The sequence below is a fragment of the Notolepis coatsorum genome (assembly GCF_963971535.1).
Source record: "Notolepis coatsorum genome assembly, chromosome: 20".
Lineage (NCBI taxonomy): Eukaryota > Metazoa > Chordata > Actinopteri > Aulopiformes > Paralepididae > Notolepis > Notolepis coatsorum.
In genome coordinates this window covers 61580800-61597405 of record NC_140184.1, presented here as the reverse complement: position 1 = coordinate 61597405, position 16606 = coordinate 61580800, and the positions used below count along the sequence as shown (strand labels likewise).

The 16606-nt window shown below is 40.5% G+C and overlaps 2 protein-coding genes across 2 annotated transcripts in view; both read right to left on the bottom strand.

Annotated features, from left to right (window-relative positions):
* Window positions 1–3727: 3727 nt before the first annotated feature.
* LOC311247209 (zinc finger BED domain-containing protein 4-like) lies at window positions 3728–6264 on the bottom strand. The gene is made up of 2 exons (XM_084337545.1): window positions 4663–6264; window positions 3728–4492 (listed from the first exon to the last, which is right to left on the bottom strand). Exons 1-2 carry the CDS (start codon window positions 6241–6243, stop codon window positions 4220–4222), a joined length of 1854 nt encoding a protein of 617 aa, XP_084193671.1. The 5' UTR covers window positions 6244–6264; the 3' UTR covers window positions 3728–4219.
* A 6155-nt stretch (window positions 6265–12419) lies between these two features.
* The window catches only part of LOC311246887 (sodium- and chloride-dependent GABA transporter 3-like), a gene marked incomplete at both ends in the record, with an annotated part of 58070 nt that continues 53883 nt past the window's right edge, over window positions 12420–16606 (bottom strand). Inside the window, 2 exons of the mRNA XM_084337128.1 lie at window positions 12420–12473; window positions 15492–15662. Coding sequence (XP_084193254.1) covers window positions 12420–12473; window positions 15492–15662 — 225 coding nt within the window. The remainder of the gene's footprint in view (window positions 12474–15491; window positions 15663–16606) is intronic.

Sequence of the window (16606 nt, the reverse complement as noted above, 5' to 3'; positions counted from 1 at the left end):
TACACTCAGACGGGGCTCCGGGGTCGGATATTTATCTTTCTGTACACGTTTTTAAATGAAATATATTAGTAGAACTCTTTTTACATCATTCTACATAAGACTTGTAGATACATAAGAACATCTTATAGAACATAAGCCATGTTTTGATATTATAAATGAAATGCCTCATTGTTTTAAGGTGTTTCATACAAAATATAATCGATCCACTATACCCCTGGATTCACTATACAGTGACTCAGTCTAGATATTATACATTATTTTTTCACAAACAGCATATTTATTGTGTGAATGAAGCAAATCTTTCAGGTACAAATAAGACATGTCGACCATGTAGCTATCAACAAGACCATCAGTGAAACAATATGAATTGTTTTTGTTAGTAGCCTATGTAAAACCCTGCATAGTGCTGGGAACTTTCGCACACACATCTGACACATCCTGAGTACATTTGGATAATTGAATGTGAATGATACATTCCTATCTCTGACTTCACAAGTCTGTCCAGGGTTAGTGATGTATAAAGGACCCTGTCCTGGATACATTCCTATCTGTGAACACTATAATCACGGTAGAACCTAACATTGCATTATTTTCATGGTTATAATGTATAAAATACATCTTTGTTTTAAGATGTTTCATGCTAAATGGTTCTTAAGTGAATTTCCTTCAATCATCTGGGGACTATGAGCAAACAACCTCGCCGGTAATACTATGCATTTTGCTTTTTTTCTGCAAAATTATTATGAATTATAATATTGTATCAACAACTCTAATAACGGTTTTATGTTACTTTCATACATGTTAGCCATACTATACACTAACTATGTTGACTGAATTACATTTTATTTACCTTAGAACCATCATCTTTGTGTTGATTGAATATTTCATGCTGTGTGTAACTGTAGTTTGTAATGCAGATCCATAATATTGAGTATATTACACAAATATTTAGTGTGGCTAAAAAACTATTTTAACTGTATCGGTCAGTTTCATGGTTTTAGATGTTTATAATTTATGTGTGTCCTTGACACTCAACCAATAAACAACAAATTCAGAATTCAATAGGATTATGTTATCATGTTTTTACCAAAGTACATGTTTTTCATATAACAAAGATATAAATGCAAACTGTCTAGTAGATACAAAGATTTATGCCTTGCATTGTTTAGAACAATGCTGTTTGCAAATATTATGGCTGAATTACTTGTGTGTACCCCAATATAGTTCCAATTCTTTCACGAAAGTTGTTTACCAGGTAGTCAATTGAGATCATAGACCCCTCTTTTAGCTAGATCTGGGCCCTGTTTCATGTACGTGGTTCAACTAAGTCGATCAAGATGTCCATTATCCAGCTTCAGTTAACCCGATGTTCGAAGCCGGGATTTTCCTGTTTCACAAAGGTGGATTCAGTCTCGTTAACTCAAGCCAGACTTGCGAGTCAGGCTAAATGCGCGCGGCCGTTTTAGGTGAAAAGCCAGCACGTATCGATGGCAGAGACCCTGATTCTCAACGGCATTGATTGATTAATTGATTTAAGACTTTATTGACAGATTGCAATACGGCTCAATCGCCTCGCCGACAAGTTAAATGCGTTATCTATAGGCTAATTCTAAGTCCCTCATTACCTCAATCAATCAGATTATATTTCTTTAAACTTGCCTGCTGGATTGAATAATCAAATGAGATCTTGCTAGCGAAAATAATTAGTTAACTGTTATACAGAATTACGATACGGCCCTCTTGCCCATTGATTGATGTATAGTCAATCTTTAACTTATCTCCAATGTGGTCTAACGGGTTGTTCTTTTGACTTTCACACGGACGACCGGGGTTCAAGACCCTAGTCGTCTCCTTTTTTTTGCAATATAGGAATAATTCAATTTGGTGCACGTTGAGAGCTATATAAAGAATGACATCCTCAATGCATGTAGATTTATAATATTTTAACTTAAAACCAGGCTACTTTGGCGTATAATCATTAATATTATATTCAAAAAAATCATATTGGAAACACCGGGATTTGAACCCGGGTCGCAAGGTTGGCAGGCTTGAGCACTACCGCTGGGCCACTGTGCCAGATGGGATAAATTCATTGTTTATACATTAATGAACGAGAGACCCGTGTTTAGAATATTCCTTATTTTGAATGAAGTTTTATTTCTTTATCCTCATTCATTCATGTGACGTCAACGGCTCATTCAATTTCTCAAATCCGTCAAACAGCGCATCTCATCAGACATCTTAATCCCAGTTACAATTAAAATAACCACATAATGTGTACATCGCACGAGCGAGCGCCACCGTCGCCACGGTATATATAACGTGCATTATTTAGGACAAAGTGAATTTAATATCAGCATTTTGGGTCTATTTTACATTTCAAAAGCCCCCTCTGGAAGAATGGAGCACAAAAACGTAATTCAGAATGGTATAATGCAGATCGTAGACTGTGGGAATAGTTTCAGGAAACGAGCTGTCACTTTCTTTGCGGGGGCGTGGCTCTGCGTGATCCGGCTAACTTGAACTTGAACTCTGCTTTCGACCAGGCTCAAACTTTTGGATCTGTTGGCATGGTGATCTGGAAAATCCACGTACATGGAACCGGAAAGTCCGGCTAACCCAGTTATCCAGCTAAAGTTATCCGGCTAACTCAGTTATCCAGGTACATGGAACGGGGCCCTGGTCCAAATGACAGATAAAACATAAACAAACACCTAAAAATACACAATAAGCAGATTGATAAAAGAATTTAGACAGGCAAACGAGCCTAATCACTGTAATTACAACATCAAAGCTGTTTGTCTTACAAAGTAGGGATGTGTCATGGGGGTGATATATGCCACCCCCTTGACAAAATATCATTATCCTTCTGACTAATGATTCAATCTACTAAAAAAATAGTTAATTCGCCTCTTTTAAAAACACCTCATACAATATCTTGAGTTTCCTTCGTATGTCATCTGGTCATGGAACAAGTCAAATTTTCAGACATGTAAGCTGAAATTAATAAATAGTTTGCATGTTCTCTTGAATCTACTTTGTGCATTATTATTACATAATCCAGTAGAGAGGATAATTATGTTATGTGAACCGTTCCATAGTTCTGCTCTAAGTCGGCATGTCCTCTAACTGCTAAACTTCTCACCCCCATGTAGGGCGTTTTAACACCTAAGGGGACCCATTTCACCCCCCCCCCCCCCACACACACACACAGACCCAACTATTAAAGATGCACCAAAGTACATTTACCATAGTTTCTGCTAAATATCCTGCAATATGTTTTCAGGTGACAATTATATAATTGCATATTGTCTACATTAGATACAAAGATTTTGTAATACACTGTTTAGAACAATGCTGTTTGCAAATATTATGGCTGTTTTACTCGTGTGTACCACAATCTAGTTCCAATTCATGCATGAAAGATGCTAAACCTTTTTTTTTACCATGTAGTCATTTGAGATAGGGATGCTCGATATTGGCTTTTTTACCGATACCGATATTCCGATATTGTCCAACTCCAATTTCCGATACCGATATCAACCGATACCGATATATGCAGGGTTTCCCCCCCAAAAAAAGATAATAATTTCAGGTAACTAATAATTTCACTGGATGCATTCAAAAGGCTTTCTAAAGGTAAGCATTATCTGTGCAAAATATGACAAATACTTAGATTTAATGGAAAAAAGTGCCATATTTATTTTGTCAACAACAGCAGCTTGGATTACACTCTCCCTGAGATAATCGTGACAAATATCTACTTCTTCACAAAATGTAAACAAAATTGTACCTATACAACTGAGGTAAAGTGCAAATAACTGAAACATAAAAATAATACTCCAGCAGTGCTGGACCAGCCCACATTTAAAAGGAACACGCCAACAGAAGACGATAAGCTAAGTTATTTTAAGCAGCCCCACTCATTAGCCTACTTGGGGTAACACAATCCTTCAAATAAACTGGGCTCAAGCCCTGAGTCTAGATGAGCTCTACATGTAACTGGCCAGTGGCCATCATTTGGCTAATAAAACACTATAATATACTAAAATAACAACCTGGGCTCAAACAGCCCTGCTCTTTCAAGTAACCAAATGTGCAAATGAAAACAAAAATGTCACAGAAGAAACAGTATTAGTCCAGTCCTCTTTTTAAAGTACAACAAATTAAAGTGAAAGAAAGACTGATGCTGACAGGACTATATAACAGTGACCCTGTCCTATTTTTTCTCCATGTCCTTGTGAGTGAGAGGTAGATTCTTCTGGATGAAAATCAGCATCTCAGCATTATTGCAATGTATTCGATTCCGCTTCTCATCTATGACATGGGCGACAGCACTGAAGAGCCGTTCACTGTCGACACTGGTGCAGGGTGCAGTGAGGTACTTGCGTGCTACATGGGCAATAGCAGGGAAGCGGGCCTTGTTGGACCTCCAGTAGTTGAAAGGGCACTCCGTCTTGAAGATGGTGACTTCCCCCAGGTATGCATGCACCTAAAGAAAAAGAAAAAAAAGACAAATGTACAAAACAAACATTAAATTAAATTAATTCTATTTACTTTTCTTCAAAATCCAAGCTTTATTTTATTAATTGTATATGCATTTTCATGTGAAGCACTCTGCAATTCAATTAAATTAGTTTGCTAATAAAATGTATTATTCACCTGTGATGCCGTCTCCCCTGTAGCTGCTTGTTCGCTGAGTTCATTCTCCTCCAGGATTTCTTGGTACATGTCCTTCAGTTTCGGGCTTCCAGTTCGGGTCTTCTTAGGTGGGGGGTCCTGGTCTTCCTGACCATCTGCAGCCTCTCTTTGCTGATCATCACTGCCACTGGCCATTCTTTCCACAACTTTCAGAAGCATATTGCGTGCTTCCTCCTTCTTGTCGTTGTCAAAATAACGATCTTTGTAACGAGCATCAACCATGGTTGCAATGGCATAAAGAGGTTCTCCTTGCACACAATGGAAGCGGTCACTGACAGCTTCTAGTAGAGTATGTTTGGCTGTTTTCACACCTTTGTCCTGTGCTTCATCACTCTTGGTAAGCAGCCGTGTCAGAGACACCACACCAGGGATGACATCTGCAGCAGTAGCCTCGGCAGAGCTGATGTCCCTGGTCAGCTGTTCAAAGGGTTCCAGTAGGGTGATCATCTTCTCCAGAATACCCCATTGAGTTGCTGTTAATGTTGCAGGGAGTTCATAATCAGCAACATATGCACTTAAAGCCCTCTTCTGCTCCACCAGACTCTGCATCATATAGAAGGAGGAATTCCACCTGGTGGCGCCATCCTGTTGAAGCCTTTTAACAGGCACGTTGAGTTCCTTCTGTATGTCTTCCAAACGACTGTAAGCTAGCGGTGAGTGCTTGAAGTGTCCTACCACTTTCCTCCCCACAGCCAGAGCCTCTGCGATGCTGCGTTGAGACAGGGCACCTCCGTTCACTGCCAGCTGCAAGCTGTGCGCCATGCAGGGCAGACTTTTCACACCAAACTCCGTCGTAGCTTTAGCCATGTTACGTGCGTTATCCCTCACCACAACTTGTACTTTTGACTTGGGGATTTTCCACGCCTCAAACATCCCTTCAAAAGCAGCTGAGATCGCTACTGCTGTATGAGACCCACGGCACTCTTGGGTATTAAGCACAGCCTTTTTCAGCACAAAGTCCGCATCCAGCCATTGTGCAGTCAAGCTCAACATGCTAATCGGGCTAACGCTTGAAGACCAGATATCTGTTGTGAAGCTAATGGACACAGCATTTGAAATTAGCTTCTCGATGTGACTGTACACACTATTGTACAACTCGGGCAAGCAGATATCTGTGAAATACTTACGACTGGGCATGGCAAAGCGTGGCTCGAGATACTCCACAAGTTTGGTGAATCCGGTGTCTTGCACGATCGAAAACGGCTGGTTATCCAGTGCGATACACTCGATGATTTTCTGATTGATGGCTTTCGTCCTGGGGTGGTCCTTGCTGTATTTTAGTTTTTTATAGACCGACTCGTTAAGAGACAACTGCATCGTGGGTTTAACTTTTTTCGGTGTCTCACTTATCTTCTTTTCTTCGTTTGCTTTCACAAATGCTGCATATATCTCCGGGTGCTTCTTCTTAAGGTGGGAGATTAAATTCGTTGTATTGAAGGAAGATATCTTGGTTCCTCCTCGCATAACCTCCGTTTTACAGTCATTGCAAATGGCAACTTTCTTATCTGGAGACACTTTGAAATAATTCCAAATCAGAGACATAACGTTAGCTGTTCGGGCTCCACTCGCGGACTTGTTGTTAGTTGTTACATGTATGCTGCAAGTGACGACGCGGTTTGATGATGTCATCAAGCACGCACCGATAGACGTCTGGGTCGGCTCACCCATAGATATATATAGAACACTAGATAGGAGTCACCAGCGTCGCTGAACCGCCGCCATCTTGCTCCAGTCAGCCTTGAGTGAGGGTGAGTGAGCTGCACAGACAAAAATACTCATAACTCGCTGAAATATTGATGGATTTACAAACGGTTTGGTTTATTACAAGCATTATTAACGTGGCTATGATTCAAAGTTTGTAAAAAAAAAAAAATATATATATATATTGTTATTTTTTTTTTTTTTTTTTTTTTACCGATACCGATATTTTCCTATATCACATTTTACTGCCGATATCGGCCGATAATATCGGTCGGCCGATAATATCGGACATCCCTAATTTGAGATCATTGACCCCCCTTTCTTTTTTAGCTAGACCTGGTCCCAATTGACTGCAACAACAAAAGACCTAAAAATACATATTTTCTGAACATTACATTTGAGGTATCGCAAACTATATTGAATGGGGTTTTTCAGGGTAAAAAAGAGGATGGAAGTTATTGATCTGCAGGAGGTTGGTATGGGAGAGATGGTCAGGTCATAAATATAAAATATAACACCACGTTATACAATGATGCAGGGACATTAGCCCTTCTCATTCTTTAAATCCCCTTAATTTGGAACTTTAAAATCAGATAGGGTGGTGAATGGTCTACAGTTTCAACGTTTTTGAAAGTCCATTATAGACATAGCTATCACAGAAGGTCTAGCTAGCATAGAACGCCTTTTACCATAACTTTGTCCTAATTTTCAGTGGTGCTGTGACATAAATGGGGGTTAGATGTGTTGGTACGGTTTGAACCGTGCTAAAAAGGGGAAGTTGACCTAAAAATGTAGGCCTAAACAGTATATGGACATTCAGGCTTTGAAGTGATCTATATCCATGAAATAAGTCTTAATTTAAGACATATGAAACAGTTAAAACAGCTTGGACAGACACCTATTTTCTGGACTGTTTTCACAAACAGTGCTGTATTTGTAATCTGCTATCTTCTAAATGTATCGATGTAGCATTACAGTCTATCTGTATGTCATGTATGCCCTGATGTATTGAAAATGGGGGATTCTGATGTAAACAAGACTAGAGTCTTTCTCTGATCTGCTACCTCTTAATCCAATCCAATCCAATCCAACTTTATTTATAAAGCGCTTTAACAGCCACAGGGGCACAAAGTGCTGTACAGGGGGAGCATATTAAAAACTATTAGCAGCACTAAAAATAGATTAAAAAAACAAGAGTACCAAAACAGAGATAAAAAACATTAGGTAAATATGTGCTGGAGAGCAATACAAATTTAAATAGATCAGAGTACTTAAAAACAAATATTTAAAAGCAAAGGACACAGTAACAAAACGATACAACAACAACACAGTAAGACAATAAGATCATAAAATCAACAAGCTACATGGTGTCGAAAGCCAGAGAGAAAAGGTGGGTCTTAAGGAGGCCTTTGAAACGGGGCAGTGATGAGGCCTGCCTAATCTGCAGTGGCAGCTCATTCCACATTTTGGGGGCGACAACGGAGAAAGCACGGTCCCCCCTGAGCTTACGCCTAGTTGTAGGCACTACTAGGAGCAGCTGGTCAGCTGACCTGAGAGAGCGAGAAGGTGTATAGACCTGCAACAGCTCAGAGAGGTAGGGTGGAGCAAGGTCATGAAGAGCTTTAAAAGCAAATACAATTATTTTAAAATGAATCCTAAAGTGCACTGGGAGCCAGTGGAGTGAAAATAAAATCGGTGAGATGTGGTCGTATTTACGAGTGCCAGTTAAAAGACGAGCAGCGGCGTTCTGCACCATCTGAAGGCGAGCCACTGAGGATCCACTCACCCCTATATAACCTTGTCAAAGACTCATTTTCCATTCTACATTGTATTAGTTTTACGAAATAAGAAATACAGCTATCTATATGGTCAGCACCGTGTCCCAAACTGTCAAATAGTTGGTATTACAACTCTGTCAGCTGTGTAACAGTATTTATCAAAGTGCTGCATGTTATAGTGTAGGTTAGTTTATTAGGACAAATGCATGTTTATGGGGAAATTTTTTAAGAAAAAATATGTGTGAAAACATGTGAACCCATCCATTGTGTGAACAAAAAATATGTTATGAGTATAATGTTGTACACTAACTTCCATGTTGCCTGTAACATCTGAGTTTGCCTGTCCCCTAAACTTCATGCCCCATGCGGTGTTTTGACACCTATAACAGGGCCCCTGTTCACACTAGTGGTCTGCAAGGGCCTTGAAATAAAGCCCGAGCCCTGCCCGAGCCCGTGAACTTCAGGCCCTGCCCGAAAATAAGCCCGACTGTAAATAATATTTTAAGCCCTAGCCTGCGTGAAAACCCGAAAAAATTATTATTATTAAAATATTAAATTATTTTTTTGTTTTAAATATTCTAAACACTTTATATATTAACTTAATAAATAAACAAAAACGAAAATGTCCAATAGGTCTGCCTAAATAACGCTGAAAACTAAGAAGCATTTACATAGCCTGTTCGCCTCTCCCAGTGCTCGCTTATAGACTGACTCACACATCAGCCTCGTAAAATGTATTGAAGGCTATAGAATCTTCTTTGACACACACACACACACACAACACACAATAGCCTACTCAGTCACTATACAAACAAACAGAAATCAGATTTCGAGCAGAGCAACATAATGAAAAGCACAACAAAACAGGTAGCAACCCAGCAAATAATAAACATCACTCACCACGACGTCAGCAACGCGTTGAAACTAAACTTCGCCAACCGGCTACATACATCCCAAGAACAAATTAAAACGTTCGCCAACTGGCTATATTCCAACACAACCAATCGAGTTGAACTTGTCCCCTGAGTTCTCCCTGCGCGCTGCGAAGGTTATCCTATAACCCTAGTTATATGAAAAAAAAATTAAAAAAACGGCGGTGCCCGGGCCCGGCCGAGCCCGAATTATTTATTAAAAAAAAGCCCTACCCAGCCCGAACCCGCCGGGCCGGGCCGGGCCCCGTCGGGCCTGGGCAAGGTTGCAGTGCACTAGTTCACACCCCTCACACACACTGAGATCCTCACAGACAGATATTTCAGCACTTATATTTTCACCCCAACTCTTTAAGCTATCATGTCTTTAACTTTTATAATTAATGTGAATAATACAAAAAACACTGTAATGCAGCCTTTTTAAAAGAATCAATTTTTTAAATAAAACGCTTCACCGGTTTTACAACGGTGTTTGTAATCAGCCCCTCAACCCTGTGATGCAGCCATCTAGGAGAACTTAGCCTCCAAGCATATGACTTAAACACTAGCCCTGTCCCCCGTTGGCAAAACAGCATGCTGTAACACCCATATATTTTAGCGGCTCTGCAGATCGTCCCGGTATTGAGAATGGAGAAGCGGCGTAGCGCCACTGTCTCTGCGGCTCTGCAGCTACTCCAGGATCCAACTCGGGGAGGAACGGAGAGAGAGAGAGAGTGGTCAATACACAAGCCAACGGAATACAGAGGCAGTCCAGTCCTCCTTAGCTGAGTCCAGTATAAACACACGTGACTTAATCTTCAGTGTTACCAACACACAAGTTTAGCTGAGCCCAGTACAATCCCACGTGACTTAATCTTCAGTGTTACCAACCAGTGATGCCACAGATTACTTGTAAAAGTAATCCGATTACTGATTATTGATTACTCCTTTAAAAAGTAATCCAAGTTACTTTACTGATTACTTGATTATCAGAGTAACTTAGTTACTTTGAAAGTAACTAGGTTACGAAGTCGTCGTCGTTCCCCTTTTAAACGTCGTCGTTTTTTTTTAAACGCTTTATTGAAAGTGCATAAATTGTTTTTAACTTGTTTCTCTGCACATAACGTAAATTGTTAAACTAGTGCTTCAGCTTCTGTACCATCAAGTATGGTAAAGCAACAGTCTATGATGCTCACAGCATTAGAGCAGCCAGCCAGTGGTTTTACAAAACCAGTGTACAGTATATCCATTCACATCTAACAAATGCAGGCTGAACTATTCAATTATATCAACTGTAACTATTAAATTGTTTTTATAAATGTCTCTCTATAAACATACAATCAGTCTCTCTTTAACATGTAAATTAACTGTAAATCTGGCAAATAAGAGCTTTTGCTCTGCCACCATCAAATATACATTAATCAAAAGGGAAAGAAACAATCTCTCTCTTTTGCTGTTTGGCTGGCCTCCGAGTCCTCCTGTACCTAGTCGAAGCGTCGGCTAGTGAATGAATGAATGAATGAATGAAAACTTTATTAACAGATTGCAAAATGGGTACAGTACAGTACAGCTCAATACATACAATTGTTAAGGGGATGCAGACCAGAGAAAGACTTTTGTCTTGTTTACATCAGGGTCCCCCAGTGTTGTGATTCCAGATGCTTTCAATGCAATTGGATGTGCTGTTTTTAGCGGTAGACAGTATTTTGTTTCCTCCGCATATGAACGTGAAGTAGTGACTGAGGCTATACGAGCGTTTTGGGATGGAAGTCTGAACAGAAACTCACTTTTAATTTTGCCAAGCGTTTTGGGGTGGAATTCTCCGACGACGGAGCCCTGCTGTCACACGATTGGCGCATATGTCACATGACGTGCTGTGAAGACCCGCCCTACTCTGCCTCTGATTCGCAGACTGTGGATGGGGAATGTGATTGTACCAAAGCAGATGTCACTCACAGACAGAGTGTCCAGTCACGCCGCGGGGACACATTCTTGTGTAACCCTTTCACTGCCACACTACGTCACTCCCAAAAGAAAAACAGCTCAAAATGTATTTTTGACTGTCGAAAACGAAATAAAATACTGCATTCCGCCTGCATTATGAATTTATGATGAGATAGTAACGAAATAGTAATGCACAGCCACTTGGACAAGTAACTGCAATCAGATTACTGGCTTTTAAAGATTAACGCGTTAGATTACTATTTTCGGGGGAAAGTAATCAGATTACAATAACGCGTTACTTAGTAACGCGTTACCGGCATCACTGAGCTGAGTCCAGTACAAAACAAAAACGGCAAATCTTCAGTGTTATCCAAACACACAAGTTTAGCTGAGTCCAGTACAAAACAAAAACGGCAAATCTTCAGTGTTATCCAAACACACAGAAAACAGAGAATCCAAAAAGGTTTGTTCCAAAAACTCACCAAAGCGCAAATGCGCAAAGCGGGCAACGAGGCACAGCTCCAACGGATGATAGAGATACACAACAGCGGCAACTTCCATAGACGTCCTGAAGAAAAACAGACGAGGCACAACAACGGGGGGAACAGGCAGTAGCAGTGGTAATCCAAAACGACCCGACAACGATTGACAGAAAGACCCGAGTATATGAAGGGCTCTGGGCGCTGATTACAAACAACCGACAGGTGCGTGACGGCAATTGGTACTTGACCTAGAAGCGTGTGGTGGCAATGAGCCAATCCTCCTCACAGTACCTTGAAGCGTGTGGTGGGAATGGGCCAATCCTCACAGAATCCTCACAGTATTTTTCTTAAAAAAATAAATAAAAAATCCTCCACACACACACACACACACACACACACACATACACACACACAAACACTATTACATACATACATACATACTTATTGTGGTTAGTTAGAACCCCTATTTACAAGTTATCACTCTTTTTCAAACAAATCAGCCTATTATTCATTTACATTTGTATTTTCTTTTTATTTAGACTTTTGCTTAAACGCACTCTTCCATATGAAACAAAAAAATATAGGCACATTACATTTGTAATTTTCTGAACACCAATGTCTAAAGATTGTGACATTGCATTTTCTTAAAAAATAATCACACAAACATGCAATCTCCAAGAAACTAAAATATAGGCACATTTGTAATTTTCTTTAAAAAAAAAAAGAATCACACACAGACACATACACACACAGCCACACCTTGGGGGAGTTTTTTCTACAGAAAGGGGGAAGTAAGACACGTCGTAAATCTATTAGACTTGACAGAAGCTGCATACACTAGTTTTAGGCTTCCGTATTCGCTATCCATACACCCCTCCTCTATGACAGCTAAGGGGGTGTCACTTTCAGAATCGTGACAGTTTCAGAACTGCAGTGAACCTCCAGAGCGTCATTTCAGCCTACGGAGTGGAGACAGTCTACTGAGAGGGAGAATTCTTTCTACACACACACTCACAAACAGCATACTGACAGAACGGCTATTGAACATTTCTGAAGAATAATACATTGTATTTTACATTTGGTATTTGGAATACACTAAATGTATTTATTCTTAATTCTGTAACTTAAACCACACACACACACACACACACACACACACACACACACACACCCACACACATTTATTCTTAAGATACACACATTTGAAATGTTTATTCTGAAAACCTTGGAATACACATATACATATTGTGAAGATATTGTATTTTTCTTAAGACCTTGGAATACACACATTCTGAAAATTGAAAATAATTTTTTTTTAATCTTTTATTTCTGACACTAAAAAAACATTTATTTTGAAAAAAAAAAATAATAAAAAAAAAGTTTATTTTGAAAAAAAATCTAAAAACGGAAGTCCCCGCCCTTACAACCCCTCCCCAGAGCCGTATAATTGAGAGTTGCGACACGCTTTGATCTCGCCGACAGGATATCACATGGTTCACGGAGCTACATTTAGTTCCACTTTGGCCTTCCTGTGGACTTGATTTCAGCGGGACAGAACGGCAGAACTATGAATGAATGAATGAAACTACTACTGTTACAGCTATTTTTGGTACTTATTAACACAATGTGCATTGATCACTGTTGCGTTATATCATTTACATGTCTGCTACTTTAATATTTACACAGAGAAGAACTAGGCTAGGGCATTATGCCACTCATGCTGCAGGATACCCAATAAAAGAAATGCATCAGAAATGTAACACTTAATTTAATGATACTCATAATGTTTTAGGATTATGTGGTTAACAGCTCCATCTCTGTTTGAGGTGGAGAATGTTCTGTATGTTTCTGCTGCAATGTCGTAGTAGTGAGGTCATCTGCAGGGCGACAGAGGATAGACAGCCGCTGTTGGGGGGGGGGGCAAACAATTAAATACACACTTGAACAGTATAATACATTCTTTTTTTGAAAATAGAAGCCCAAAGTCTCCATACAGTAGGGCACGACATAGAAACATACAGTTGATTAGAATATACCAGATTATATATATGTATATATATAATTATTATGGGAATTTCCCCAAGGGGATTAATAAAGGAATATCTTATCTTATCTTATCTTATCTTATACAGTAGAATATGTTAGATTTAACATAGAAAGATACATTAGAATATGTTAGATGTAACATAGAAAAAGATACAGTCGATTCTGGATTTAGAATAGAAAGATTCCATACAGTAGAATATGCTGGATTTGATATACATATAATGACAGCATTTTCTTTGCTGGTGGTCATTTTACAGACTACCAGCTGTTGTCCAATGTGATTAAATATAAGTCATGGATCAGACATTTTATTTGTAGCTATTTCACTAAGTTTGATACACTGTAGGTTTGGCATGACCCAAACCCTCAGGGAATGTGTGTGTGTGTGTGTGTGTGTGTGTGTGTGTGTGTGTGTGTGTGTGTGTGTGTGTGTGTGTGTGTGTGTGTGTCTGTGTGTGTGTGCGCGTGCGTGTGTGTTCAAGTTCAAGTTTGTTTCAAGTTTGTTTATTATTTGTCACAACAAAATACAGAATACTTTATAATGAAATGCTTGTTTCTGTATGAGCCCCTGAGAGTGTGCTACATACAGTAAAATTAAGTTAAAAAAAAAAGAAGTAATTATGAAGTAATTAAAAAGTTAAAAAGTAAGTAAAGTCAATATACATATACAATACAGAGTAAAATGAGTAACAGTGAGATAGAATGCAGAGGTGTGTGTGTGTGTGTATATGTGTGTGTGTGTGTGTGTGTGTGCGTGTGTGTGTGTGTGTGTGTGCGTGCGTGTGTATATGTGTGTGTGTGCCCAGCTAGTGACTGCTGTGATTGTAGTCTAACCCAGCTAGCGATTGATGTGATTGTAGTCTAACCCAGCTAGTGCCTGCTGTGATTGTAGTCTAACCCAGCTAGTGCCTGATGTGATTGTAGTCTAACCCAGCTAGTGCCTGCTGTGATTGTAGTCTAACCCAGCTAGTGCCTGATGTGATTGTAGTCTAACCCAGCTATTGGCTACTGTAATTGTAGTCTAACCCAGCTAGTGAGTTGTGTGTGTGTGTGTGTGTGTGTGTGTGTGTGTGTGTGTGTGTGCGTGCGTGCGTGTCTGTGTGTGTTCAAGTTCAAGTTTGTTTCATGTTTGTTTATTATTTGTCACAACAAAATACAGAATACTTTATAATGAAATGCTTGTTTCTGTATGAGCCCCTGAGAGTGTGCTACTGTAGCCGGTGTGATCTTGTCTGTGTTGTGTTTTAGTCGATTCGACCCCTGTTAAGGGATCGCCCTGAGTGGGAGTTGAACACGTCGCGGGCGGCATCACAGACCACTAAGCAAGAAGTGAATTCACTTCTTGCTTCCGGGTCTGGATGCCTCTGGGGAGTGAGTTTACTTGCAGCACCGCTTACCATCCACAGCCACGTCACTACTTGTACCCGTGACTGTGGATATACTGCGGTACCTCCGTTACACTACATACAGTAAAATTAAGTTAAAAAAAAAAAGTTATTATGAAGTAATTAAAAAGTAAGTAAAGTCAATATACATATACAATACAGAGTAAAATGAGTAACAGTGAGATAGAATGCAGAGGTGTGTGTGTGTGTGTGTATATGTGTGTGTGTGTGTGTGTGCGTGTGTATATGTGTGTGTGTGTGTGTGTGTGTGTGTGTGTGTGTGTGTGTGTGTGTGTGTGTGTGTGTGTGTGTGTGCGTGTGTGTGTATATGTGTGTGTGTGTGTGTTTGTGTGTGTGTGTGTGTGTGTGTGCGTGTGTGTGTATATGTGTGTGTGTGTGTGTGTGTGTGTGTGTGTGTGTGTGTGTGTGTGTGTGTGTGTGCGTGTGTATATGTGTGTGTGTGTATATGTGTGTGTGTGCGTGTGCGTGCGTGTGTATATGTGTGTGTGTGTGTCTGTCTGCCTCCCTCTCTGTCTCAGCACCAACCTGCTGGAGGCTTCCTGCAGTGAGGCAGACCTTGCCAATGGCCCAGATGGGCAACAGCAGTATGGAGGATAGGGCCATGACCCAGCCCACCACGTAGGCCCAGTCTGGGTACACATAGCCCCGGTTTGACTTCAGGGGCTGGTAGTCCAAGAAGAAGAAGACCAATGAACCCTGGAAACGATGAGATGAATGGTTAATCAAAATAGCTATAATGAAATAGCAATAGCAATAGTCAAATTACGGTTATCCTCTACTATTCTATAGGATCCAGCAGCTGACTGTTGTGTGACTCACCACACAGACTAGAGGAGTGAGGTACTTCCAGCACACTCTAAAGAGGAAGCACTGCCTCTGGCCTGTCATGTCTTCAATGACATCATGCAAACGGTCAGCCCCTGAATGATACAAAGTATTATATTTCATTATATTTTTGGTGAAGTTTGTGATGGCCATTATGGGCCATGATGTTGTAGTGTATTGCTATATAGCACTGTGCATACCTACAGTAGAGCTCAAACGGGCCTGTTTCTGTCTGAAGTTGGCCATGTTGTTTGTGTGAAGTTTGTGGTGCCATTACAGTCCATACGGTCGTGCATTGTTTTTTTTATCCACTTTTTCTCCCATTTTCTATATTTTCTCCCATCCCAATTTCGTATCATCCAATTCAACCCTCCCCTGTCACGAACGCTGTTTCTTGCCTCCCACAAGCCGGCTGCAATGTGGACTAAGTCATACATAGCACAAGTCCCCTCCGGTACTTGAGGTAACAGCAGTCGCATCTTTTCACCTGCGCAGCTCGATCTCTCAGTGGCGAGGAGTAACGCGTGGGAGGCTCACGCTGCCCCCGACACTTCCTGATTCTACTGCGCAGGCGCACCAACCGACCTGTAGGAGTCGCTGTCCACAGCGCCCGATCCCCACCCTTCAGTTTCCCTCCCCGTAATACGGCCAATGTGTATTACTGCGGACGACCAGCTAAACTGAAAACAATGTGGAGAGCTGGATTCGAACACGCGAACCCAGCGTCTCCACATTGGTGGCGAGTGCCTTGCCCACTACACCACCTAGCCGCCACGGTCGTGCATTGTTATAGTGATAGTGTATTTTAGACTAAC